At 44.5% G+C, this 26,907-nt stretch overlaps 2 protein-coding genes across 5 annotated transcripts; both read left to right on the top strand.

Annotated features, from left to right (window-relative positions):
• Positions 1–713: 713 nt before the first annotated feature.
• sept5a (septin 5a) lies at positions 714–20,343 on the top strand. Of its 3 annotated transcripts, none has more exons than XM_035436129.1 (12): positions 714–863; positions 1,045–1,055; positions 10,054–10,144; positions 11,152–11,238; positions 11,537–11,660; positions 11,947–12,081; positions 13,348–13,465; positions 14,163–14,264; positions 16,362–16,458; positions 17,102–17,237; positions 18,303–18,405; positions 18,815–20,343. In XM_035436129.1, the coding sequence occupies exons 1-12, from the start codon at positions 821–823 to the stop codon at positions 18,875–18,877; spliced, it is 1,110 nt and encodes a 369-aa protein (XP_035292020.1). In that variant the 5' UTR covers positions 714–820; the 3' UTR covers positions 18,878–20,343. The 3 variants fall into 3 exon arrangements, with proteins under 3 accessions (XP_035292020.1, XP_035292021.1, XP_035292019.1); XM_035436130.1 differs by having other exon boundaries at positions 719–863; positions 1,048–1,055; XM_035436128.1 differs by lacking the exons at positions 714–863; positions 1,045–1,055 and adding an exon at positions 8,433–8,687.
• A 1,823-nt stretch (positions 20,344–22,166) lies between these two features.
• gp1bb (glycoprotein Ib platelet subunit beta) lies at positions 22,167–25,150 on the top strand. Of its 2 annotated transcripts, none has more exons than XM_035435604.1 (2): positions 22,167–22,278; positions 23,549–25,150. In XM_035435604.1, the coding sequence occupies exon 2, from the start codon at positions 23,558–23,560 to the stop codon at positions 24,179–24,181; it is 624 nt and encodes a 207-aa protein (XP_035291495.1). In that variant the 5' UTR covers positions 22,167–22,278; positions 23,549–23,557; the 3' UTR covers positions 24,182–25,150. The 2 variants fall into 2 exon arrangements, with proteins under 2 accessions (XP_035291495.1, XP_035291494.1); XM_035435603.1 differs by having other exon boundaries at positions 22,172–22,278; positions 23,505–25,150.
• Positions 25,151–26,907: the final 1,757 nt, after the last annotated feature.

The following is a 26,907-nucleotide window of genomic DNA, read 5'->3' as shown; positions in this document are numbered from 1 at the left end:
AGCTGCACATATATACACAACAGCAAAGACAGCCTGATCCATAATTAAGAGCTATTTATCTGTTTGCTGTTTATGCCTTTATAATTTTGCATTTAAAAATCCTATACATAACAGAAATGGTGTGGTGCACTTTATTACTTAATCATATTACTACTGCTTTTGATTCAAAGCAGTGTTGTGCAGCTATCTTTCCTGCCTTTCATTCATTCAAATGTTCCAAAGTCCTAATTGTGTATAATTTTTTTAATTGGGAATCTAGAATTTTTAGAAGGCTCATATCTATATGCATAGGTTGCTAGATGTCTAGTTCCCTTGTGTTTAACAGAAAATAATACATCTAATACTAGAAAATGATGAACATTTTTACATTAATGATTTGAATTTTTTATTTAATATTTGTGGACCCTGAACACTGGTTATTTCCAATATTGGATTAGACATTAAAACTATTTGTTATTTAGGGGAGGGTCATATAGCTGGCCTAACTGAAAGCATTCAGCACTGGTATAGGTGTTCCAGGGAATACCAACGCTGTATGAAATTTGCTGTAATGCAGGTATCATTCAACTTGTAAAAACTACAAATAAACGCTGCTATGTTGTACAATTAAAGAGCATAATGCTGTCAAATTAGCTGTCTGTGTGTCCTCTAGGGGTAAGTCAATCATGACGTTATTCTGCGCACGATTGGGTGGCACAAAGAAAGGCGGAGTCTTCGTGCTTTCCACCCGCCCCCTCCTCACTAGAGGCCAAGTGAAGACGGATAGATTACAGTTTCATCGTCGACCGTACGGACGTGACAGTGAAGGAGGACAGACGAAATGACTACCAACATTAGATACAAAAGCCGGATGATGAAATCGGGTAGGTCCAAGGATACAGGAGCTACGGGGAATGTACATGTATGATGTAGCGAGACGAGTCTTCCAGCTTCAATGTTTCTCATTCATTAATGTCCCCCCTCTCTCTCATGTTCGGTGAAATGCCGGGACATCGTTTCCCACTCTTGCACCTGCGGTTATGAAACAAAAATGGATATCAACAGAAGATGGGGAGGTAAGAGAACACGCATTGTTTCAATTTCGCGCAGCGCCTATTTCACATCGGCGGTCGGCAGCGAAGCCCTATTTACAGCTGTTTTCATCATAAAACCATAAATTAGCTACGAGACATAGATGAGCATCCGTTTACGTCGGCACTAGTGGAACTCGATAAATATTTTGGAGAGAATAATTGGGAAACATACTAGACTCCAGAAAAGGTTAGGTGTGTCATATTTTGAAATCACGTTAGCCAATTCATTATTATTCGTGCGTGCGTGAACGTTATAACCTATACGCCATAGCATGTACGTACATTCTTTGTATTTTGAACATTATTGTCTGGCGTGGTTTTAATGTTTTTGTTGCCACATCTTTGTCACCCACTGAACAATACCTTGTTTTGCATAATAGAGCGGGTCATGCCCGGCGAGATGCGCAAGTATTAAATTGGGGATGGGCGTTTGAGGTTCTTTTCGGATCTGACTGTTCGTTGTTATCTGCACTCAACAGTACACATGTATGTGTCACTGATTCGAGTGGTTATTTTCTGCTATAATTATGAGAGACTGTTATTTCTGCTGCTTTCTACTCTAAAAGGCTTTGAAGTATTTACACTTTATTCATGTTTCATTAGTGCAAGGTCTCCACAGGACCTGGTTTGTCACTGACACAGTGTGTCTGTTGTCTTGTGCTAACAAATGAATGAAAAGCAAGGAGGTGGTGTTGGCTGTGCAGGCTGCTGGGTGAGACGTTCCAGCTGTGCCCTCATCATAGGTGCTCAGCTGTTGCCCTTACCTGCCTGTGGAGCAGTCAGGTGACTCTGAACTGTCAGAGAGGAGGCTGTGTGGTGATGTCACGGGCCAGCTCCAGGGATTGGGTGCACCATTTTTTTTATAAGTTTGTAGCTTGATTATTGAACAAAGCCATAATAGAAATCTTTTTGCATTAACGTTGCAAAAGGCCGACACCAAACTATACGTCTCTGGCTCCGTCTCACATTAGCCATTAGCCATGGTACCTTACACAGAGGTCGCTGTAGATGCATCTCACATTAGCCCTTAGCCTTGGTACCTCACACAGAGGTCGCTGTAGATGCATCTCACATTAGCCCTTAGCCTTGGTACCTCACACAGAGGTCGCTGTAGATGCATCTCACATTAGCCCTTAGCCTTGGACCCTCACACAGAGGTCGCTGTAGATGCATCTCACATTAGCCCTTAGCCTTGGTACCTCACACAGAGGTCGCTGTAGATGCATCTCACATTAGCCCTTAGCCTTGGTACCTTACACAGAGGTCGCTGTAGATGCATCTCACATTAGCCCTTAGCCTTGGTACCTCACACAGAGGTCGCTGTAGATGAGAAATGGGCATGGTTGATATAAGAGGTCAGTAAATGTTCTTTGAGATTAAAGATGTGAGCGATCTGTTATTGGAGCTCAATGGTGTCCATGTCATGGGACATTCTCTCAGTGGTTAGCTAGGTGGGATCATGTGCCATTTCTCACATTAAACTGAGTTCAGTAAAATATTTTATGGTGGTGTGGACTTCAGTGGGGCCACAAATGCACGTTACACATGATTTTCCAGCAACTTCTCTGCAGAAAAGCAATAATAATGTCAGATTGGGTGTATGGTTTAGAGTGTAGGGCTAGGTTTGTGGGTTTTAGTATAGGGTTAGAGTGTAGGCTTAAGTTTGTGGGTTTGAGTATTGGGTTAGGTTTGTGCGATTGAGTGTAGTGTTTAGAGTGTAGGGTTAAGTTTGTGGGTTTTGAGTGTTGGGTTTAGAGTGTAGGTTTTAGGGTATAGGGTTTTGAGTGTAGGGTTTAGAGTGTAGGGTGTAGGGTTTAGAGTGTAGGCTTAAGTTTGTGGGTTTGAGTATAGGGTTAGGTTTGTGGGTTTTAGTATAGGGTTAGAGTGCAGGGTTAGGTTTGTGGGTTTTGAGTGTAGGGTTTAGAGTGTAGGTTTTAGGGTGTATGGTTTTGAGTGTAGGGTTTAGAGTGTAGGTTTTAGGGTGTAGGGTTTTGAGTGTAGGGTTAGGTTTGTGAGTTTTAGTATAGGGTTAGGTTTGTGGGTTTTAGTATAGGGTTAGAGTGCAGGGTTAGGTTTGTGGGTTTGAGTATAGGGTTAGAGTGCAGGGTTAGGTTTGTGGGTTTTGAGTGTAGGGTTTAGAGTGTAGGTTTTAGGGTGTAGGGTTTTGAGTGTAGGGTTTAGAGTGTAGGTTTTAGGGTGTAGGGTTTTGAGTGTAGGGTTTAGAGTGTAGGTTTTAGGGTGTAGGGTTTTGAGTGCAGGGTTAGGTTTGTGGGTTTTGAGTGTAGGGTTTAGAGTGTAGGTTTTAGGGTGTAGGGTTTAGAGTGTAGGGTTTAAGGTTTAGGGTGTAGGGTTTAGAGTGTAGGGTTAGGGTTAGAAGGCCCTCAGGCTTAACAGGGCAAATTATCTGCTGATTGGTGGGCAGCCCTGGAGACACGAGAGATGGGTTGTTGCCAAGCAACAGCCCTCCACCATCCTCTTTGTATGGCACTCATGGGAGAGCAGGACAGAAAGCATGAAGCCTCCTACCTGCACGTCTCTATACCTGCATATCTTCTTACTTCAATTCAATTTTATTTGTATAGCGCTTTTTACAGAGAACTGTCACAAAGGCACTTTACAGAGTGGCAAGGCAAGAGACAGAGCAAAAAGAGAAAACAGAGCACCCACCAGGCCTGAACCCCCAAATAGCAGGTACATAAGGTACATAAGGGGGAGCCCAACCTCCACTGGACAGCCTGGTGTAAAGTAGCAGACAGCAAATAAAATGGGTAGAACAGGTTACAGCTGATGTGAAAGCTAACAGGAATAGAAGACGACCAAATGATCAAAACTGCTATAAAAATAGATAATAATAATAATAATAATAATAATAATTATTATTATTATTATTATTATTAGAAAATCTGATCAATGCAACAGATTTGAAATGTCTCACGTGTGTCTCAAATGTCTCATGTGAATTTCTAATAATAATAATAATAATTATTATTGTTATTGTTATTGTTATTATAGCAATATCCAAATAGCAACACACAGCACTTCACACAACCTGGTATTTCAGTTTCTTTTATATCCCTAGCTAAAATAAGCATTCAGGTTGTTCATGTACATTTGTCACTGACTGTACTCACCTTACTGTTGCTGTGCCTTAGACAATATTAGACACAACATTATATTGTGGGTCCTCTTTTATCATAGTGATTCCTTTGCTTTTATTAACATTGTTTACAGGCTGCTTCCTTGTCCGCATGCCCACTGCCTCTCTCCTTCCGACTAATGTTGCTAATGCGACTCCACCCCACTAGCAACAGCTGGCACAGGGAAGAGAGATTACGTTTGAAAAGATGCACTGGGCTGCTCGTCAGGGCGTCTGTTATTTAATTGTGTGTGTAGATACAGCGGCAGAGTCTGTGCATTTTGTCATTGCACAGCTGAATGTAGCAGTGTCATGTAGCATCACTAACATACCCAGTGTCCTTGTGCTGATCAGTAGGGTTTAATCTGGGCCACGCTAGTCTAATACAGTGTATAAGACTACACAAATGATGTTTCACAGTGGCAGCATGCGGTCAAAACCAGGAGCAATGATTCTGCCTCCTACTACATGCCCGAGGCTGGACTCTCTGGGCTCTGCTTTTGACCTTTCCACAAAAGAACTCAAATTAAAAGAACAATAGCCTTAAATGCTTCTCTATTTCTCTGTAGCTGACAGTGGGGATATATCCACCCACAAACGAGCATGATTGCTGGAAGGATAATTTGTATGAATAAATTATTTGGTATTTATTGGTACATCAAGATTCTAAATGAAAAGGTTAAAATGATAACAGAAGTGAAACAGTGAGGCTTATTACATTTATAAGGGCAGTGCCCCCCAGCATGGTGTTATTATTTGGTTATTCACAATGTTTTCATTAAGTTAATCACACTTTATTATCATCATTAGGCTAGTCATACTCTGTTATCATGATGCTAGTTGCATTGTAGTATTATAAGGCTAATTACACTGTGTTATCTTTAACTTAATCATATTACCATTACGCTAATTACACTGCTATCATTAGGTTAATCACAATGTGATATTTCATTTTAAAGTGTGATGTATTTACATATTCCCTGTTAGTGTGTAATAAATTAAGCATAGCTTTGACTTTTTTAAATTACAGGCATTTGGCAGACGCTCTTATCATGAGCCTACTACCGTTCGTCCTAACATGAAAACCTAAAGCTCAAATATTTGAGTAACTATGTTTGTATTTAGCTTTTCAGAAGGTTTTGACTGTTTAAAACTGTCATGTCATGCAGTGTGTGTGTGTGTGTGTGTTTGTATGTTGTGAGAATCAAGATTGTTACTTTGAGTATGTGGGTAGCAGTAGAAACAAAGCACCTAACTTGCTGCTGTTGTCATAACAGTCACGCTTGCCCACCCAGGTTATACATCTCTGCCAATATAGGGTAGCAGTGTCACAGTGCAAGAGAAAGTGCCTAATGGGCTGCTGTGCTGTAAACTGAACCTCTTCAGGCTTGGGTTTCCCTACAGGGCTCAGAGAAATCTACCCCCACACCAGCACTCTAAAGCAAGCAGGTGTTGATGTGGGGGGATTGGTCAAAGGCCCTACTGTGGCCCACCAATCACACGCTCCTGCATTTACATGCAAAAGAGCTTCACCCACCAATCACATGCTGCTTCATTTGCATGTGAAAGAGCTGGGGAGCCAAGGATGCTGTGAGCTGAAAGGACCGTGTGGAGGCTCTGCACTCTGTCTCTGTTCCAGCACAGGGACCGTCTCTTCTCAAGCTCACGATGAATTACTCAGGAGTGGAAGGCTTTATGTCAGACCTAAAGGCCACTTTACTTACGCCACATTAGACAGGGGCATTGTGAACCAGAGCAGGAACAGTCTTTGTGTCTGGTGTTGACTGTTGGTCCAGTTGCTTACAGTCAAATGGCTCCTAGAGGGTCAGAAATGACCTTTACAGTGAAGATGCTCTGGCATTTCCCTTCCATAGTGTCCATGAGGGAGTGGGAGCTGAAGGGTTGTAGTTCAGCTGTATGATTAAAGCTGTGGTGGATGTTATTGAATAACTTTAGTGTTTAATGCTGTTTAGTGGATTTGGACAAGCAATAGTATCACATTGTAAAACAACTCTCCAATTATCAGTCTAGTCCCTTAACCATAATTCCATCCTGCTACCTAAACCTGGAGTACTGTAAGCATAGTGCTTTATATCATGTCTAAGTGCTGTGCTGGTGTGAGTGAGCACTGCTCTGTGGAATGACTCTTTAGACCCTGGACTGCTGTTCCCTTGCCCTTCATGTATATGAGTTTTGATGTGAAAGAGAAGTCTCTTTATCAACCCTGAACAACCTTTGTAGGCCCAAGCACCGATCGCAGCCCTCTCTCACCATTGAGAGTTGACCAAAGAGCTCCAATAAGTAGTAAGTGATTAAGAGTCGGGGTTAGGGTGGGAGTGGGGGGGTTGGGGGGCTGGGGTGAGAGTCGGGGGTTAGGGTGGGAGTGGGGGGGAGGGGGGGGGGGGGTTGGGGGGCTGGGGTGAGAGTCGGGGGTTAGGGTGGGAGTGGGGGGGAGGGGTGAGAGTCAGGGGTTAGGGTCCCAGGTGCTGTGGCACTGCAGCAGCTGGGGGGCTAGAGGCAGTGGGAGGGGCTGAGCGAGGTGCTGTTGGAGGGTTGGGGGAGGGGGGGCATTGTGTCACCGTCAGACATCTGTTCCATTCAGCCCCTCCAGACCTTGTGCTGGTACCCAGGGGGGTGGGGAAAGAGCCCAGACTAATGGATCTGATATTGCATGCTAACCCCCATGATCCCACAGTAACCCCCCCACTACCATCACCAATCCCACCGTACAGACCCTCCCCAATCCCACCGTTCCCCCCCCTCCATTGGGCTGCTGGGTTCCCTCTCCAGTCCACAGCGGTCTTTAATCTCTGTCCCACAGAGCTCCCGAACCCGGGACGGGTTTCTGCTCCATGTCTTACCCGGGACGGGTTTCTGCTCCATGTCTTACCCGGGACGGGTTTCTGCTCCATGTCTTACCCGAGACGGGTTTCTGCTCCATGTCTTACCCGGGACGGGTTTCTGCTCCATGTCTTACACGGGACAGCTCACTTCTCCTGAGCCTCAGTGCTCATAAATACTTCACTGTAAAAACTTATCCACCCAATTATGGTGCATAGAGCATTTAAATGAGCTTTCTGTCACTGTTACAGCAGCCAAGATTCAAGGAAACAATGGTGAAGGGTATTTGTTATATTGTGTTGTTCCTTGTATCCTTGTGTTATATTGTGCTCAAAATTATCGCAGAGCAGCCCAACATTTAAGAAGCATGATGAAGGATTCCACAAAGCAGCATTCATGGTAAATGTATAAAACGCAGAGTTTATAGTGTCAGGCCTAGCACTGACCCTGATTACAATGAAGAGATGCTGCATTCTGCACTAACCTTTTTCAAAAATGCGCCTGTTTTTGGTACTTCGTACTAAGCTTGTATTTCTCCTGTTCTTGCAAATGAAGCAACAGTTGCAATTCAACATCATCCTCTTCCAAACATTGTACAAACTTAATTAAATCATTGAAATTGTTGTTCAACCAATCTGTTGTTTTAAGCCTTTCAACTAGAAGTTCAACAAACCTTAAATCGCTCAAAATTCTAAACCACTTCTGCTTGGCACCTGCCATGGAATCTCACACGTCACACCAAGGGAGGACACGGGCGCAGAATGGAAAATCATTAATGGCAATTCGAACGAGTGTTCACATGACCATTAGTCACTAATATTCTCGTCCTGGCAGGATTATCAAATGTTTATACCACCCGTCTTATACTGAATGGACCTGTCAATTCTGATTGAGATGCTTACATGAGACATTTGAATTCTAATTAGGCTATTGTTCAGATTAACAGAATATTAGGCTCCATGTGAATGCATATAGTACTGGCAGTATTAAGTGTAACTTGTTGTCTCCCCCATGTGGAAGCATTGCGTATTGCAATGCAGAAACTCTGTTGCCAGCGCGCGCGCACACACACACACACACACATTACACGTGCACAGCAGTGCGCACACACACACCACGTATGTGTACGCACATATCATAAACACGTCACTATAGTTTCTTCTCCTTTCCTCTATCTGTCCTTCTCTCGGGCTCCTGGTGCCTGCGGCACTGTTGGTGTGTGGGAGTCCCTCCCCCACCTGCCTGAGCTGGGACTGCAGCAGGAGCCTGGAGGTGGGGCTGAGAGAGCGAGAGAGAAGACGAGAGTAAGGAAGAGAGAGAAGACAAGAGTAAGGAAGAGAGAGAAATCCAGAGAGAGTGAGGAAGAGAGAGAGAGATCCAGAAAGAGTGAGGAAGAGAGAGAGAGAGAGATCCGGAGAGAGTGAGGAAGAGAGAGAGAGAGATCCGGAGAGAGTGAGGAAGAGAGAGAGAGAGATCCGGAGAGAGTGAGGAGGAATCACAGAAAAGAGTCCGGGAAGGAGTGAAGACGAGAGTGACAGAGGGACAGAAAGAGCGTGAGCACTTACATGGACACGATTCGGCAGGAGAACCTGGCGGAACGTCTGCTGGTCCCCCGCTTTAGGACAGCCAGGGTTAAGGTAAGGGGGGGGGGGGGGGGGGGGGGGCGGGCAATGTGAGGGACCCTGTGAAAGACACAGAAAAGTATCTGACTGAGGAGAATAAGGAAGGGTGTTGAGAACTCGTAATATTCTGTGAGAAAGTGAAGAAGGTTGTTAACATGGAGTGTTCTGGAGAGGCGGGGGGTGTTTGGGGGCCCATACTAGTCCTGCAGAAACCCCAGAGGGAGGAGAAGACAGACCACACAGTGGGGGGGGGGAAGCTGCTGCCTTTCTGGATGGCGGATAGCAGCACACGCTGCCTTCCCCCTGAACGCCTGCCAAACACCCGCTGCCTCTCAGCTGGGCTGGCCTGGAACGGGGTATCTGACTCAGGGCATTCCTCAAACAGCAGCAGGCACATCACTCAATTTGCCTGATCTCTGCATTCCTACACTTCAGATCCGTTCATGAGAAGCATCATTCTCTGATGTGATTTAGGGTTGGAAAACATTACTGTCAATGACACTGTTCTGAAACTAGTCCCCCAAATGGTGGAGAAATGTGCTTGCTAATATTTATCATTATATACCTTGACCATCTTGTGAGACATTTCCTTGAACTGGTTTTGTTTTGTGGGATGAGGGGTGCAGGGTTGCACTCCGGTTGTCGGAAATGTGGGTGAGGAGTTATGACAGCCATGATGGGACCCTGCCGATGCTGGGGGGGGGGAGGAGGAGCTGGTGAAAGGGTCTTTCAGGCCTGGTCAATAGAAGCACTGTTTGGTTTCCCCACTGGGCTCACATTCTGTACCAACAGCCATGAAGGCCACAGCATTTGTTTCCCTTCAGTCTGGACTGATGTGGGGTTATGGGCCTCCCGTTTGACGGGACTGAAGAAGAAGAAATCTCACAGACATGCTTGGTACAGCCCTGCAGCTGGAGACCCTGGGCCATGGCAGTGAATCAGCATGGCGTTCAGCCCTCTGCCAAGCCATTTATAAATGTGCTGTACTGTCCATTCCACTGCAGAACACCCTTCTTTATTAGTGCTTTCACTGGCCAATGAGTCAAGCACATTCATTACTTTTTGTTGGATTACGGATTTGTTCGTGTCTATGGGGAATATAATGGAGTACAAACAAAGTGCCTTTCAAATGAAATCAATCTATTTGACTGAAAGATGGCAAGAAAATCCTTCCTTCCCAGTTCCCAGCTGAACTGGAAACTGCATGACTGTGACTCATTATATTGTGACTACCTGTTCTCTGGTCCCTTGCCGTCTCTTTCTCTTCCTCATCTTCCCTCTCTCCTCCCTCTCTGTCTCTCTTTCTCTTCGATATCTCTCTCTTTCTCCCCCTCTGTATTCAACTTTTCTCTCCTTCCCTCTTTCTCTCTCTCACTCACAGGATAAGCAGTATGTGGGCTTTGCCACTCTCCCTAACCAGGTGCACAGGAAGTCTGTGAAGAAGGGGTTTGACTTCACCCTCATGGTAGCAGGTAAATAACAGAATGTTCCCAGAGCCGACACCTCCCCCTACAACCTAACCTCCCCCTACAACCTCACCTTCCCCTACAACCACACCTTCCTCTACAATCATACCTCCCCCTACAACCTCACCTTCCCCTACAACCACACCTTCCTCTACAATCACACCTCCCCCTACAACCTCACCTTCCCCTACAACCACACCTTCCTCTACAATCACACCTCCCCCTACAACCTCACCTTCCCCTACAACCACACCTTCCTGTACAATCACACCTCCCCCTACAACCTCACCTTCCCCTACAACCACACCTTCCTCTACAATCACACCTCCCCCTACAACCTCACCTTCCCCTACAACCACACCTTCCTCTACAACCACACCTTCCTGTACAATCACACCTCCCCCTACAACCTCACCTTCCCCTACAACCACACCTTCCTCTACAATCACACCTCCCCCTAAAACTACACCTTCCTCTACAATCACACCTCCCCTACAACCTCACCTTCCTCTACAATCACACCTCCCCCTACAACCTCACCTTCCCCAACAACCTCACCTTCCTCTACAACCACACCTTCCCCAAAAACCACACCTTCCCCTACAACCTCGCCTTCCCCAACAACCACACCTCCCCCAAAAACCACATTTCCCCACATCTTCCCCTACAACCATACCTTCACCTACAACCACACCTCCCCCTATAACCACACCTTTACCAAAACCCACACCACCCCTACAACCACACCTTCACCAAAACCACACCTTCACCCACAACCACATCTTCCCCTACAACCTCACCTGCCTTCTATAGCCACACCTACATCCTATCAAGACATGTAACAAATGTTATTGAATATATTGCTTAATTTTAATAAGTGTTTTTTTTTACACTATCAAAGATACATTCTAACATAAAACAACACTGTATCCCTCTACCCAGAATGCAGTGGGGAGGGGTGATTATGTGCTATGGTCTGAGGCTTTGACACAGTGCCACTGGCTGTATTGCAGGGGAGTCTGGCCTGGGGAAGTCCACGCTGGTGAACAGCCTGTTCCTCACAGACCTGTACAAGGACAGGAAGCTACTGAATGCTGAAGGTGGGTGCTTTATTCTCTTCTCCCAGGGTCCTGCCTTTAACAGGCCATACCTGCTCTTCTCCCAGGGCCCTGCTGCCATACCTGCTCTTCTCCCAAAATGTGTTACCATACTGTCGCGGTGTGCAAAACCACATACCATTAAGTGAATTCATACATGTATACCTAAAAATAAGGTCTAGCCACCCAGCCCTAGCACAGACATATAATTACTCACCTCAAAACTAATAAACATCTGTTAGACCAAACTGGGCTGAGTCCTCCAGTGTTACTGAAGCATCTGACTGTGGTGCCTCTACAGAGCGGATCAGCCAGACGGTGGAGATCATCAAACACACCGTTGACATTGAGGAGAAGGGTGTGAAACTGAAGCTGACCATTGTGGACACGCCTGGGTTTGGAGATGCTGTGAATAATAATGAATGGTGAGCTGTCCTATCAGGGCTCTGACACACTGCTGGTGAGCCGGGCATGTGTGTTCATGTTGGGAACACAATAGTGTCTGGATGTGATCCTTGCATGAAGCAAAGAATGTGACTAAACTGGAAAAACATGACAGTTGTGTTGTTGTGGTAGCAGCCTGATGTCAGGAACTTACTGATGGATTTGTGCATTTATTCTGTAGTTCTTGACTGCGCATTAAAGCTATTTGAGGTATATTGTCTTTCTTACAAGGGCATGCTCTGAATCCTGCTCTGTACCCCCTATTAGCTGGAAGCCCATCACGGACTACATTGACCAGCAGTTTGAGCAGTATTTCCGTGATGAAAGCGGCCTCAACAGGAAGAACATTATGGACAACCGTGTGCACTGTTGCCTCTATTTCATTCCACCCTTCGGACATGGGTACTGCAGGCTCGACCTCTGACCTGCCTCTCTTGCCCACACTCTGACCCTACCTCTCTCGCCCACACTCTGACCCTGCCTCTCTCACCCACACTCTGACCCCGCCTCTCTCACCCACACTCTGACCCCGCCTCTCTCACCCACAGAGAATATAGTATGGAAAATAAGCATATCATAAATCCCACCCACCAGAGGATAACCCGAAGGATTCTCTGCTAGTTTTGGGTAACAGATACTCATAGAACTGCAACTTACAGCTTACATTTGGGTATTTAGAAATGCCCCTTATCCAGACCCACTTGCACTGGTTATTGTAATTAGACATTGCGAAGACTTCAGCTCACTAACATTTCCATATCATTAGCATTTCTTAAACAACAGACTGCACATTATTATTTGGCTACCAACAGTGTTGAGCACTGGGCTGTTTCAGATGGCTGAGCACTGTGGAACATACTTGTTTAGTGCGTATTGGGAATAGTACATGTCACAGTTCTACGATCTTGTGAATGTCCACATTACACTAGCTTAAATCACAAAAAAGTCCCACTGGGGAGCTTTTGCCTCACTTGCTTCTGGGGGGTTCAGGCCCAAACCTCCTTCTGTCTCTGTAAAGTGAGTTTTTTGACAGTTCTTTGTTCGAAGTGCTGAACAAAATAAATTGAATGGAATTGAGGTCTCAGTAAAAGTGCTCCCAGACTGGCTGTGGACCCTAACCCTAAATCTAAGGAGAACCCTAACAACTTCACATCATTTTACTGCCATAGACTGTAGCAATAATGCTAAGGCATCTAACACTGCTCAATAATATCATTGCTGCACTATGGGGGCGACAGGAGGTAAGAGTGGTTGTCTGGCAGTCGGAGGGTTGCCGGTTCAATCCCCTGCCCTGGGCGTGTCAAAGTGTCCCTGAGCTAGACACCTAACACCTAATTGCTCCCAACGAGCTGATTGGTACCTTGTATGGCAGCCTTTCACTGTTGGAGTGTGAGTGTGTATGTGAATGGGTGAATGAGAGGCATCACTTGTAAAGCGCTTTGGATAAAAGCGCTATATAAATGCAGTCCATTTACCATCATACAGCCTCCCAAATGCTACTCTGGGCCAACATTTCGAAGGTTGCATGATGACAGCAATAATAGGAAATCTGAAATTTAGAGCTTGCTTTTGTGTTGGGGAGGCTTTTGTAAGAAATAAGAAGAAAGTTTGAGTATAATAACATGATGATGTCATAGGGAGTAACAGGATGTTGGATCTGACCCTCAGACTGCGGCCGGTGGATGTGGAGTTCATGAAGGCTCTTCATGAGAAAGTCAACGTGGTGCCTCTCATCTCCAAGGCCGACTGCCTGACACCCATGGAAATCAAGAAACTTAAGGACAGGGTGAGCTCAGCACCCAGAGGGACTGGACTGTTTTAGGGATCAAATCTAGCCTTCACCTAAACACTTCTCTTAATGCTCTTACTTTTTAACTGGCAATAGATTGTTACTACCTGTAACCCTTTTGTATAACCAGATAATTTTCTTTAATGAGAGTGGGACAATCTGGCCTCCTTTGGTATTTTCTTGTATATTTTGGGGGATCAGAAACACACCCACATGGAGGAATCACATAGAGTTGGCCACCCTACGGACTTCGCCACACCTCTTGCCATGTGAGGGGCTCTAAAAGATAAAAAATCCATGAATGTAAATCTAGAAATGTCAATCTCTAAATAAACAGCTGCAGTACTTGGCCAGTCACTCGTATGTTACAAACCCATATTGACCATGTACAGCTGGGCAGTTGTCTGTTAAGCTCAGTGGGAAAAAGCATCATCTGCTGCACTTTGATTCTTGCTGGCAAACTAATAGGCACTTATCAAGATTCCTGGGACATTATACAATGCAACAATTTCAGACAACTTGACCCTGAACATGTTTGGATGTTAATTGCTGAATTTTTATTAATTGTTTAAAAGCTGCTGTCTGCTTTCTATCTACTTTGCATTCCTCATTTACTCAAGTATTTTACCCTCTACCTACATATAGAAATGCAAATAAAAGAAACAGTTACTTAGTAATACCCCACCTTTTCCAGGTAAGAGAGGAGATTGACAAATTTGGAATTAAGGTGTACCAGTTCCCTGACTGTGACTCTGATGAGGACGAAGAATTCAAGCAGCAGGATAAAGAACTGAAGGTGAGAGAAAGTTGCTATGCTAACCCTAACCCTAACCCTCCCTCTCAATCAGATCTCTCTTCTGAGACTCATATACAGATCTTACAATCTCACATATTTATCAGCTTAACTAGTGCCTGCTGCTATTTCCTCGAATAATCATTGCATTATACTTGTAGGTGCCTTAAGATTCACTGAAAGATTATCAGTCCTGTTCTTCATCTGCATGCATATATAGGCGGGGCTTTAAATGGATAGTTAAAAATAATTTTAGAAACTAGACGTTGCATTTTAACTACTGGATGCAGGCAACCGCATAGATTTCAAACCAAATATTTTGTATCTTTTGATGAATCAACAGCCATAACAGCCAATGTGTACCTGTCTAGAACCATGCCTAGGACAAGGGGTGTAATAAAGTACCAAATAAAGTGCCTGTCCAATAACTAATCTGTCTAATTAGGAAGTCCTAATGCATATCCTTATATTCATTGTTGCATGAGCTTTAATTTCTGACATATGTGGCCTGATAGGGTGAATCATCCCTTCGTTAGACATCAGCAGTGAATAATTAACTGCCCAGTGCATTCTGGGATGTTCCACACTTGGCGAGAGGCCACAGGCCTGGTTTTAGCATGAAACTTAGCATAGGCGATGAGCTGGGTTAGCATAGGCAATGAGCTGGGTTAGCATAGGCAATGAGCTGGGTTAGGGTTAGGATAGGCGATGAGCTGGGTTAGGGTTAGGATAGGCGATGAGCTGGGTTTGGGTTAGGGTTAGCATAGGCGATGAGCTGGGTTTGGGTTAGGGTTAGCATAGGCAATGAGCTGGCTTAGGGTTAGCATAGGCAATGAGCTGGCTTAGGGTTAGCATAGGCAATGAGCTGGGTTAGGGTTAGCATAGGCGATGAGCTGGGTTAGGGTTAGCATAGGTGATGAGCTGGGTTAGGGTTAGCATAGGCGATGAGCTGGGTTAGGGTTAGCATAGGCAATGAGCTGGGTTAGGGTTAGCATAGGCAATGAGCTGGGTTAGGGTTAGCATAGGCAATGAGCTGGGTTAGGGTTAGCATAGGCAATGAGCTGGGTTAGGGTTAGCATAGGCAATGAGCTGGGTTAGGGTTAGCATAGGCAATGAGCTGGGTTAGGGTTAGGGTTAGCACAGGCAATGAGCTGGGTTAGGGTTAGCATAGGCAATGAGCTGGGTTAGGGTTAGCATAGGCAATGAGCTGGGTTAGGGTTAGGGTTAGCATAGGCGATGAGCTGGGTTAGGGTTAGCATAGGCAATGAGCTGGGTTAGGGTTAGCACAGGCAATGAGCTGGGTTAGGGTTAGCATAGGCAATGAGCTGGTTTAGGGTTAGCATAGGCGATGAGCTGGGTTAGGGTTAGCACAGGCAATGAGCTGGGTTAGGGTTAGCATAGGCAATGAGCTGGGTTAGGGTTAGCATAGGCAATGAGCTGGGTTAGGGTTAGCATAGGCAATGAGCTGGGTTAGGGTTAGCATAGGCAATGAGCTGGGTTAGGGTTAGCATAGGCAATGAGCTGGGTTAGGGTTAGCATAGGCAATGAGCTGGGTTAGGGTTAGCATAGGCAATGAGCTGGGTTAGGGTTAGCATAGGCAATGAGCTGGGTTAGGGTTAGCATAGGCGATGAGCTGGGTTAGGGTTAGCACAGGCAATGAGCTGGGTTAGGGTTAGCATAGGCAATGAGCTGGGTTAGGGTTAGGGTTAGCATAGGCGATGAGCTGGGTTAGGGTTAGCATAGGCAATGAGCTGGGTTAGGGTTAGCACAGGCAATGAGCTGGGTTAGGGTTAGCATAGGCAATGAGCTGGTTTAGGGTTAGCATAGGCAATGAGCTGGGTTAGGGTTAGCACAGGCAATGAGCTGGGTTAGGGTTAGCATAGGCAATGAGCTGGGTTAGGGTTAGGGTTAGCATAGGCGATGAGCTGGGTTAGGGTTAGCATAGGCAATGAGCTGGGTTAGGGTTAGCACAGGCAATGAGCTGGGTTAGGGTTAGCACAGGCAATGAGCTGGGTTAGGGTTAGCATAGGCGATGAGCTGAACTCACTGGGTTTCCGATGGCGCTTCTCCTGACTTCTAACATGAACTGTTGGGTTTCAGGAAAGCACCCCGTTCGCAGTGATTGGAAGCAACACAGTGGTGGAGGCCCGGGGCCAGAGAGTGCGTGGAAGACTGTACCCCTGGGGCATTGTGGAAGGTGGGCAGGCTCTTCGCTCAACCAATCTGTTTTTTTTCATGTCTGCACTTTGCTCAAGAGGGATCAGAAAAACATCCTGAGTGAAAAAAACACGTCATAGCGTTATTTTCCATTGAAAAGGAATTGACTCGACTGAAAGGTATGCAGAAACATAACATTCAGGTTTAGGTTGTATTTATTGGTGCCAGACAGAGCAGTTTGTGGACATGTTGAGACCAGTGGATTGAAGTTTCACTGAGTAACACTCTCTTGTGTGTGTGTGTGTGCGCGTGCGTGTGTGTGTGTGCCTGCATGCGTTTGTGTGTGTGTGTGTGTGCATGTTTCTGTGTGTGTATATGTTTGTGTGTGTGTATGTGTGTGCGCATTTGTGTGTGTGTGTATGTTTCTGTGTGTGTGTGTGTGTGTGTGCACGTGTTCATGCATGCGTGTGTGTGTGCATGTTTCTCTGTGTGTGTGTGAATGTTTCTGTGTGTGCGCGTGTTCATGCATGCATGTGTGTGCATGTTTCTGTGTGTGTGTGTGAATGTTTCTGTGTGTGTGTGTGTGTGCATGTTTGTGTGTGTGTATGCATGGGTGTGTGTGTGTGTGTGTGAATGTTTCTGTGTGATTGTGCATCTGTGTGTGTGCCTCTTTGTTCCCCTAGTGGAAAACCAGTCACACTGTGACTTTGTGAAGCTGCGCAATATGCTAATCCGTACACACATGCACGACCTGAAGGATGTGACCTGTGACGTTCACTATGAAAACTACCGGGCCCAGTGCATACAGCAGATGACCAGGTCAGAGGGGCAATGGGCAGTACACTGTATCTCATTTGGGTCTGCTCAAAGGCAGGCGTGTATGTATAGTGTCATGTACCTTTACATTTGCACGTGTATGTTCACAGTACATATAGTGAGTGACTGCTGCTGTGTGTAAGTGTCCATGTGTGAGAAATTCAGGCAAGGAGTGACACTGTATATTTGAATCATGGTGAGACCATGTGCTCTACAGCATGCGGGTATGTTTTTGTGTGCGTGTGCACGTGTTTCATTTTTTTAACAGTTTAACCCATTCAGATCAATTCAGTTTTATCTATATTGCACTTTTACAGACCATATCACAAATAGGCTTTTACAGAAAACAACAAATATGATAAACTGGGGGGAGTCTGGCTCCTGGGCAGGTGCTTATATTCTTGAGTGGTGCGTGTGTACGGACCTGTGTGTGTATGCTGCTGAGGTGGTGTGTGTGTGTGTATGCTGCTGAGGTGGTATGTGTGTGTATGCTGCTGAGGTGGTGTGTGTGTGTGTGTATGCAGCTGAGGTGGTGTGTGTGTGTGTGTGTGTGTATGCTGCTGAGGTGGTGTGTGTGTGTGTATGCTGCTGAGGTGGTGTGTGTGTGTGTGTGTGTGTATGCTGCTGAGGTGGTGTGTGTGTGTATGCTGCTGAGGTGGTGTGTGTGTGTGTATGCTGCTGAGGTGGTGTGTGTGTGTGTGTATGCTGCTGAGGTGGTGTGTGTGTGTGTGTATGCTGCTGAGGTGGTGTGTGTGTGTGTGTGTGTATGCTGCTGAGGTGGTGTGTGTGTGTGTATGCTGCTGAGGTGGTGTGTGTGCGTGTATGCTGCTGAGGTGGTGTGTGTGTGTGTGCGTGTATGCTGCTGAGGTGGTGTGTGTGTGTGTATGCTGCTGAGGTGGTGTGTGTGTGTGTGTGTGTATGCTGCTGAGGTGGTGTGTGTGTGTGTATGCTGCTGAGGTGGTGTGTGTGCGTGTATGCTGCTGAGGTGGTGTGTGTGTGTGTATGCTGCTGAGGTGGTGTGTGTGTGTGTGTATGCTGCTGAGGTGGTGTGTTTTTTCTCTCTGCCAGTAAATTGACGCAGGACAATCGCATGGAGAGTCCCATTCCCATTCTGCCCCTGCCAACCCCAGATGTGGAGACAGAGAAACTGATCAAAATGAAAGATGAAGAGGTGAGCCTGAGACTTGTCTGCCTGGAGCTAGGCTAGGGACAGGATCAGAGGCTCTTAGCAAATGCAATGTAATGTAATATTGTATAATGTAGTGTAATGTCAGGACCAGCCTTGAAATTGCCATAAGAGAATATTTAGTAATTATTTCAGGTTGTGCAAAAGCTTACAGTTGCTTATAAAGCACAAAAAATGAAAATGCAGCTTGTGCCTATACAGCACATAATGTCCTCAGTCTGTTGGTTGCATTACTGGGTTTTCCCTTTGGCTATAGGCTAGGTTCTGCACAGAAAGTGCATTTGAATGCAGAATTGCAAAGGGAAAATTGTGTCCACAAGGTGGCGGTGGAGGACACATTTAGTGAACCTGACCTCAGGACTGTGGTTCTTATACAACCTTTTTCCCTTTCCAGCTTAAGAGGATGCAGGAAATGCTACAGAAGATGCAGCAACAGATGCATGAGCATGACCAGTGATTCTGTGATTGGCTCCCTGGATAATCATGGAGAACGGGCAAACCTGAGAGTAGGGCCTTCTTCACAGTGAGGCCAGTAAGCCACACAGAGACTGAAAGTGATTCACCACAAGAAGAAAACATTCTGCTATAAAATATTTTTTTTGGTGTAAGTTGAACAGCCACTCTAAAATACAGTGAAATTTGTTCTTGTCCATGGTACTAGCCAGGAGCATGTCGTGTATGTGGTGCAATGGAGCCCCTTAAAAGAGGGCCCACAGAAAATAGTAATGTTGAAGCACTGAAACATTTTTATTTTCCTTGATGTTCATTTTAAGCCTATTAACAATATTAATGGTAATAATGTATGGTATACTATTTAAATGACAGTATCTATTTATGAATATGCTTGAATTGTTTATGTGCATTCATGGATGTACATGTTTCAAAACATTTAATTTGCAACTTTGGCTCAGACCAATTTTTTTTGTTACAGTTTTTGTACACTGCAAAAAAGAAACTTTCTTACAGAGAGATTCATCTCAAGATTTTTTCAATAAAAAATAATAAAATTACTTTTGAGAACAAATTGTATTATTTAAAATTGTTTATATTGATATTGATTAGAATATCACACAAGAAAGAATATGAAATATTAACAAGAGACTTAAGCAATTAATCATGTATGTTATTCTTTTCAATAATCATAAAGGAAATTACTTTTTTGCAGTGCGAGTGTAATGGTGAAAGTGTTACTGAGAGGATTCTAGGGCTAGGCTCAGTGTGCTGTTCGCCAAGTTGTGGGTGGTAAAATTAAAGCAGTTTAATGTCTGAATAGGAGTGTTAACTTTAAAACAGTCAAGAGCATTTCTTCTGTTGTAAGCACTATTTATTTAAGTGAGCTGATCAGCCTCTGCTGTTGAGCTGGACAATCAAATGTAACATTTGTCCTTTCTTGAAACAGGCTTTTGGTGTAACACAAAATCTAGCTGACTGCTCAACTTACTGGCCGGAAATAGGTGAATACTTAACCGAATGTCTTAAATTACTTAAGCCAGAACAACATTGGAAACTACCATTCGATTGTTGTACTGAAATGTTTGATTGACATGCCACTCTATTGACTGGCTTTCTAAACACTTTCTACAGTGATAAATAACTGCACCTATAGAAAATACCTTCCATCTAAATAATGCACATCAGCCTCTCTCACCCTTATTGGATCCTGAGACAACATCATGTGAAATGATTTCCCTGGTTCAGGCTCAGTGCTTACAGTAGCAGAATAACTAGAATAATGAGGGAAGTCACCAAACTGTGACTGTGTGTTGTGCATGTGGCATTATTCTCATGCCCTTTGGATTATAAGAGCTGTCTTGTTCCCTTGATTAGCAGTCTCCATGGCTTTTTATAGTGTTAGTGCTATACCAACATGAAACTCATGCACAGGTTATGACCACAAAATAAAGGCTCTCCATTCAGACACAACACTTTCTGATTGTTCTTTATGCTTGAGGAATCGATTTGAGAAAGGTGGAGGTCCTGGCCTCCCTGGCTGGCCTGGGTGGAGGTCCTGGCCTCCCTGGCTGGCCTGGGTGGAGGTCCTGGCCTCCCTGGCTGGCCTGGGTGGAGGTCCTGGCCTTTCTGGCTGGCCTGTCTCCAGTCCTTCTGGGAAAAGGTTGCACTTGTCTCCCTGACCGCAGGATGAAGGATCCCAAAACTGAAGCGCTGAGTCACTCCTTATCTGCAGGTCCCCTGCTTCCCCTGCAAAGCCCCCCCCCCACGCTATCGCTAAATTGTTGTCTGTACAGGCCCATGCTGAGAGAGAACCAACACTACAACTAGCTATAACACTAACACCAATAGCTAGTCTTAACAGCTTTATTAGTTTAATGGAAGAGGTGAATCCTACACAGTAATGACACATTTATGCAAATGCTTAGATCTGTCAACATTAAGGAAAAACCTGTCTGCAATGGTTTCATTCATATACCAGAGTAATTACAAATTCAAAGTGTAATTATTATACATGTAAGCATATGGGCAAATAAAAAAAAATCTTCTGGCATATCCTCATCTGCAGAACAAACATCTGCATATTTGTAGTGGCAGCACATCTGCTTCAAGGTTTTAGTAAATAGAGCTGAAACAGAAAAAGGTCTTGGATACCCTAACCCTAACCCTCGCCTGTTCGTATATGAACTTGTAAAGGGGTAAATTACAGGATTCAGTTCAACACACCGTCCATTCTCAGCCTGAGAAGACACTGAAGAGACCAGTACTCACAAAGAAGGGTTTATAGGTCCTGACCACAATTAACCTATCCTTGTGTCTTAAGAGCAGGTAAAAGTATACACAGGATGAACCCCACATACATGTACTTACACTGGGTGAATACCACATGCATGTACTACTAAGGTTCTAAAAGTCTTATACACGTCTTACACAATGAGCACCATAATTCATTGGACAGTGACACGTTTTTTTGTTATTTTGGTTCTGTACTCTAGCACTTTGAGTTTGAAAGGATACAGTGACTATGAGGTTGAAGAGCAGACTGCCAGCTTTAATTTGAGGGTATTTTCATAAATATCGGCTGAACCATTTAGAAATTATAGAACCTTTTGTACAGTCACCCCCGCCCCCCATTTTAAGGTACTCCAGGTATTTGTTGAATTGGCTTCACAGATGTGTTTCTTTAGGCATGTGTATTCATTTGTGTCGTTAGTGAATGCAGAAGAGGGCTGTAATGATGTCTAGTCTTGATTCTAGACTTTGCAATTGCCTTTGGAGATTGTTGTTGGGGTGTGACAACATGAGGAAGACAGCACTGTCGATGCAAATTAAGCTGGCCGTCATAAGGCTCAGAAATAAAAATCAATCAATCAGGAACATTGCAAAAACCCTGGCCATGCCCAAGTCAACAGTTTGGTTCATCGTTAACAAGAAAAAAACAACTGGTGAACTCAATTATGTCAAAAGACCCAGTAGACTGAGGAAGACCGTGGATGACCAATGAATTGTGGTGCTCACTGTAGGTGGGGCTCACTGTAGGTGGTGCTCATTGCAGGTGGTGCTCAGCTGTGGGAATAGAGCTTGAACTCTCTTGGCAATAAGGAGTATAATGTAAACAGGTCATGTCCTCAGATAATTTCCTATAATATGCTTTCACCATATTCGTTGCACATTCTGTCACTGAATAAAGGACAAACTGTCTCCCTTTCCTACTCAGTTTGATTTTGTTTTTGGCAAATAGAGTTGCGATGTTCATTGCAGCATTGCAGTGTCACTGATGTGTTTTGGTAGAATACTTCCTGTTTCCTTTCGCCCCAACAGAGGGCATTTTATCAGTTGGTTGCAGCTGTGACTGCAGTGTCTCTGTGTGACAGGGAACACGTTGTCCTGCTGACACCTACACAAGAGGTAAGTGCTGTTCTTCTCACCGTTCTCTCTGTAGTTGAGCTTGGAAAGGTCTTCACCTGTCCGTTTTCTGGTCACCTCGATAGATGTTGTCCATGCAGGTGTCGTGTGGTGCTAGTATCCATACTTCATTCTAATTTTTTGTTTAAAATGGATATTTTCATATTTTACATCTCTATTACAAAACAATACAAAGGATTTTCAGCTGGCATGACTTCCGTTCAAGTGTGTGTGATATGACATTGACTGTGTGTACAAGCATACAGTACATTAATGGGTGCAATTATTTGTGGATAGGTTTGCAAGATTCAATATTTATTTAATAGGCCTCATGTCTAATTTTTATCTGTATTTATGTATTCACCCCCACCCCTTCTGTAGTGTGAATGTTTGTATGTTGTAAAATAAACTTAGTAAATATAAACATCCTTTCTGGAGGAATAGCCTTTATTTGGGTATTGACCAGAAGTTTCATGCATTCATGCCTTGCATGAGGAAATTTTGGTTTTTATACACTTTGATGTGAGAAACTTTGAATGACGGCATTGACTTCAGATGGTAAGATTAAAATAAAAAACACAAAGTTACTTGAAACAATTTAGGAAACATTGGGTTGCATTGCTTTGGAATAGAGCTTGTTTAATTTGTGTGAGGCAAGATAGCCAATATTTTTTCATGGGTGCAATTTTGATATTCATTTTTTTAATGGCAGGCCTAGATTTGAAGTAATGACTTAGACAGTGCTTTGTGTGTGTAAGCAACTTGGCATTTTTGTATGTTGAAAATGTGTTTTTCATCAGAAATTTCTTTTGTACTCTGTTATGAGTTAGTGATAACAGTAATTCATATAAATGTAGGCTATGAGAGACATGCATACACATACATGCATGCCAAGACATATTCTAGCTGAAAGAAATACATAGGCATGGATTCAGGGAAAAAACTCTGTGGAGGAGAGCTTTATCAAAAAGAGAAAAAAAATATTAAATTACTGCATCAACAAGCAGTAATTTAAATCTCACTGCAAAAATATATGGCTGTTGGAATGAGTGAGTCCCCGTCTCTCCTGGTTAGAGAAGATAGTGGAACCTTTATGAACTACTGCACCCCGTTTTCATGCACCTTCAGAGAACGCTTCTTTCTGATATTAATATTCACACTTGATTGACAATTGTGCAAGATGGGCTGTTTATAGATACAAAAAATGAGAATAACATTTTCTATCTCAGTGTGACTGTGACTAGTTCCTGTCCACAACTGCCATCTTCTTCAGAACCTTAAAATGAGGAGCAGCCACCTACATCTGATCCAGCTCCTGTGTGTATTGCTCCCCCTGCTGGCCAGTGAAGGATGTCCCACCCACTGCACATGCCACAAGGGGGTGGTGAACTGTGGCGGCCGCAGGCTCACCAGTGCCAGCCTGCCCTCTGCTTTCCCCCCTGATACCACCCAGATCCATCTCCATGACAACCAGCTCACCTCTCTGCCCAATGGGCTGCTGGATGGGCTGGCTCAGCTACGCTGGGTTTCGCTGCACGGCAACCCCTGGGTGTGCGACTGCGCTGTGCTCTATCTGCGCAGCTGGCTCCTGAAGCACAAAGAGCACACCCTCTACCACAACATCACCTGCAGTTCCCCACCGGGCCTGCAGGGGAGGCTGGTCATGTATCTTGTGGAGGAGGAAGTGCTGGACTCCTGCCAGTACTGGTATTGTAACCTAGCCCTGGCCTCTCAGATCGTGCTGTTTCTCTTAATCGGCGTGCAGGCCATCCTGCTGGCCTTCCTCATTTACTTCCTTCGCCGCTACGAGAGGCTGTCGCGCGTGGCCCGGCGCACTGTGGAGGAGAGCTTTGCAGGCGGGGAGGCTGAAAATGAGTATGTCCCACTGAAAGACAGATCGGCCTGAGGGGGGTTCAGGGTTAAGGCAGCACATGGTGGTATAAGCAGTTGCCTAGGGTGCCATCAGTATGAGGGGGATGCCAAATGTAGGGAGAAAAATGGTGTCTCGTTGCATTTATGGTTGTCTTTGAAACCCCTTGCTCTGCAATCACTACCCCCCACGTTCACAATGATCACTGCCCCCACTCCACAAATCACACCCCCACTCCACAACCATCACTGCCCCCACACCCCCACTCCACAACCATCACTGCCCACACCCCCACTCCACACACCCCACTCCACAACCATCACTGCCCACACCCCACTCCACAACCATCACTGCCCCCACACCCCCACTCCACACACCCCACTCCACAATCATCACTGCCCCCACACCCCCACTCCACACACCCCACTCCACAATCATCACTGCCCCTACACCCCCACTAAGATTGTCACACACATCAAATTGCACTCAACTTCCCTTCTTCCCATCTATGCTTGCATAAACGCTGCTCATGTTTTATTTAAAGTTTGTACCATTTGCATTGTTCTGTTTGTCAGTATGGTGCAGTGACATTTTCTCACCATTTTCATCCTTACAGGTTTTTTTGCTTTTCTGCCCACTGAAATTTATGTTAGATACATTATCAAATGTCAACAGTATTGAAATTGTCTGGGAAAAAAAAAAAAAAAAAAAAACATTCTGTAAAAATGCTTTAGTGTTGCCCCACAATGAATCTATTGATCTGCAGTTCCATAAAGTGTAGTAGTGTGTCCTTTTTATTACATTTGTCCCCATTATTTTTTATGTCTGGGAAGGGGGGGGGGGGGGGGCAGCTGGGGATAATTTTTTACCATATGTCTGTCATGTATCACAGCTGAGTTGACATATCCCATTGATTGTTAAGTATTGTAGCCAATTTCATTTAGTTTACTCAATGCAGAAAATCAATTAGTTTTGCTCTGCACATGAATAAAATGTGAGACAATTGTGGCCTGTTTTGCTCGGTTCTGTTCAACCCCTGGGCACAGATGCCAAATCTGGGCAATTGACACCCATTTATGGTTCTTGGGAATCTTTGTGTGGAACCTCGATGCGCAAAGGGATACTCGCCACGGTCCCACGACAAGCGTTCCGTACGAATCTCAGCGAGACAGCCACAGCTGAGGGTTTAATTATTCTGTTGAGAGGTGTGGTGATTGCCATGTGTGAACATTCCCAGGAAGGAATGTACATTGCACAAGACTTCCTGGGGACACCCAAATGTAATGTAATGTCTGCTGCCAGTGACACCCCTTTGATCTGTGGCTATTGTATATCCTTATAAGCAGTGATTGAACTCTATGGCCCTGTTCAGACCTGTACTTTGTATCCAGATATATCCAGATTGTGTCTAGATTCAGTCGAGACTGTGTGAGCTCACACCTGGCATCAGAATGCATCTCCACATGCATCTCGAGTGACCACTTGTGTTCGGATATCACTTCCCTGCTCAATATGCAAATAAACACGTACATCATACGTGTCATAGACATATATACACCTGTGCCTAGTCTGCCGGAAATTAAAAGAAAATAATATTTTTAATGTAACTTTAATATGACACCGTTGGCACGCGAATGAGTACATAATTCCGCTTACGCAGAGGACGTCAGTTGACTAGGCGGTCCTTCAATGTGGCCCAGGACGCATGTGTGTGCACACTGCTAAAAGAATGTGGCCATATGCGACCCAGACCACCTCCGAATGTGGTCTGAGTGTTCGCATCTCAATGCATCCTCAATGCGTCTTCGGTGCATTCACACCTGTAGTTAGAGCTGTCTACTTGTGATCGGATGCATTTTAATGCCAGGTCTGAACAGGGCCTATTTGTGGCCATTTGTCTCTAAGAATGGGAAGCAGTTACAGAGTGTGAGTGTGGGAATGTGTATTCAGAATGAAGTTAAGACGCAGAAAGCAACTTTATTGTTCAAACCTATCAGGGGGCTGCAGATGTGAGTATCACAGACTTGGAAAATGGCTGAAATGAAGCAAGACACTTGTACCATTTACAATACTAATTTAGATTAGATTATATTCATAATTTGGGTAAAGTATAGTATCACTTATCACACTTTTTCAGCGACAGTATTATTTTTATAGACATTGCCCAGCTCTACTTGATATCAGTACAGTATACAATGTACCTGAAAGCTTGTTTTTACTGTTTTTACTGTTTAGGCACTAAACACCTAAACAGTAATTATAGCAGAAGCAGTAATGCTGAAAACATAAAACAATCACTCAGATGTGGATATACAAATAATGGAGAGTACTGTAACAGTTGGTACAGTGGCACAGTACTGTGCATAAATATGGAAGTTTAGTACATTAGTGTTTTACAGTAATGTATGTAATTTAGTAATCATGCAGCTTTTTAGCTCTGCTGCATTTGGCCACATCTAATTTCTTCATTTGCAAGGCATTGCTGTGGAATCTTTGAATACTTTATCCACCTGAGCTGAAGTAGCCTGCTGATAAGGACAGTAGTCTGCCAGTCTAACACCTGGTATCACCTGAAGGATTTTTTTGAGTTCTCATCGAAATACTTAAGGTAAGAATAATTGTTTTTAAACTGTTTTTTAGGTCCATCTTTCTCCTGCATGCCCTGGTGGTCTTTTCCCAAAACGCAACAATTTAGAGGGGTGAAGAAATCTGAAAGAGCCTGAACTGGTTTTGGTTAGTCAGATTCATGCGTGTAGTGCATG

This window comes from Anguilla anguilla, chromosome 10 (assembly GCF_013347855.1).
Source record: "Anguilla anguilla isolate fAngAng1 chromosome 10, fAngAng1.pri, whole genome shotgun sequence".
Lineage (NCBI taxonomy): Eukaryota > Metazoa > Chordata > Actinopteri > Anguilliformes > Anguillidae > Anguilla > Anguilla anguilla.
Note: the sequence above shows the minus strand (reverse complement) of the source record. Positions and strands in the feature narration are given on the sequence as shown.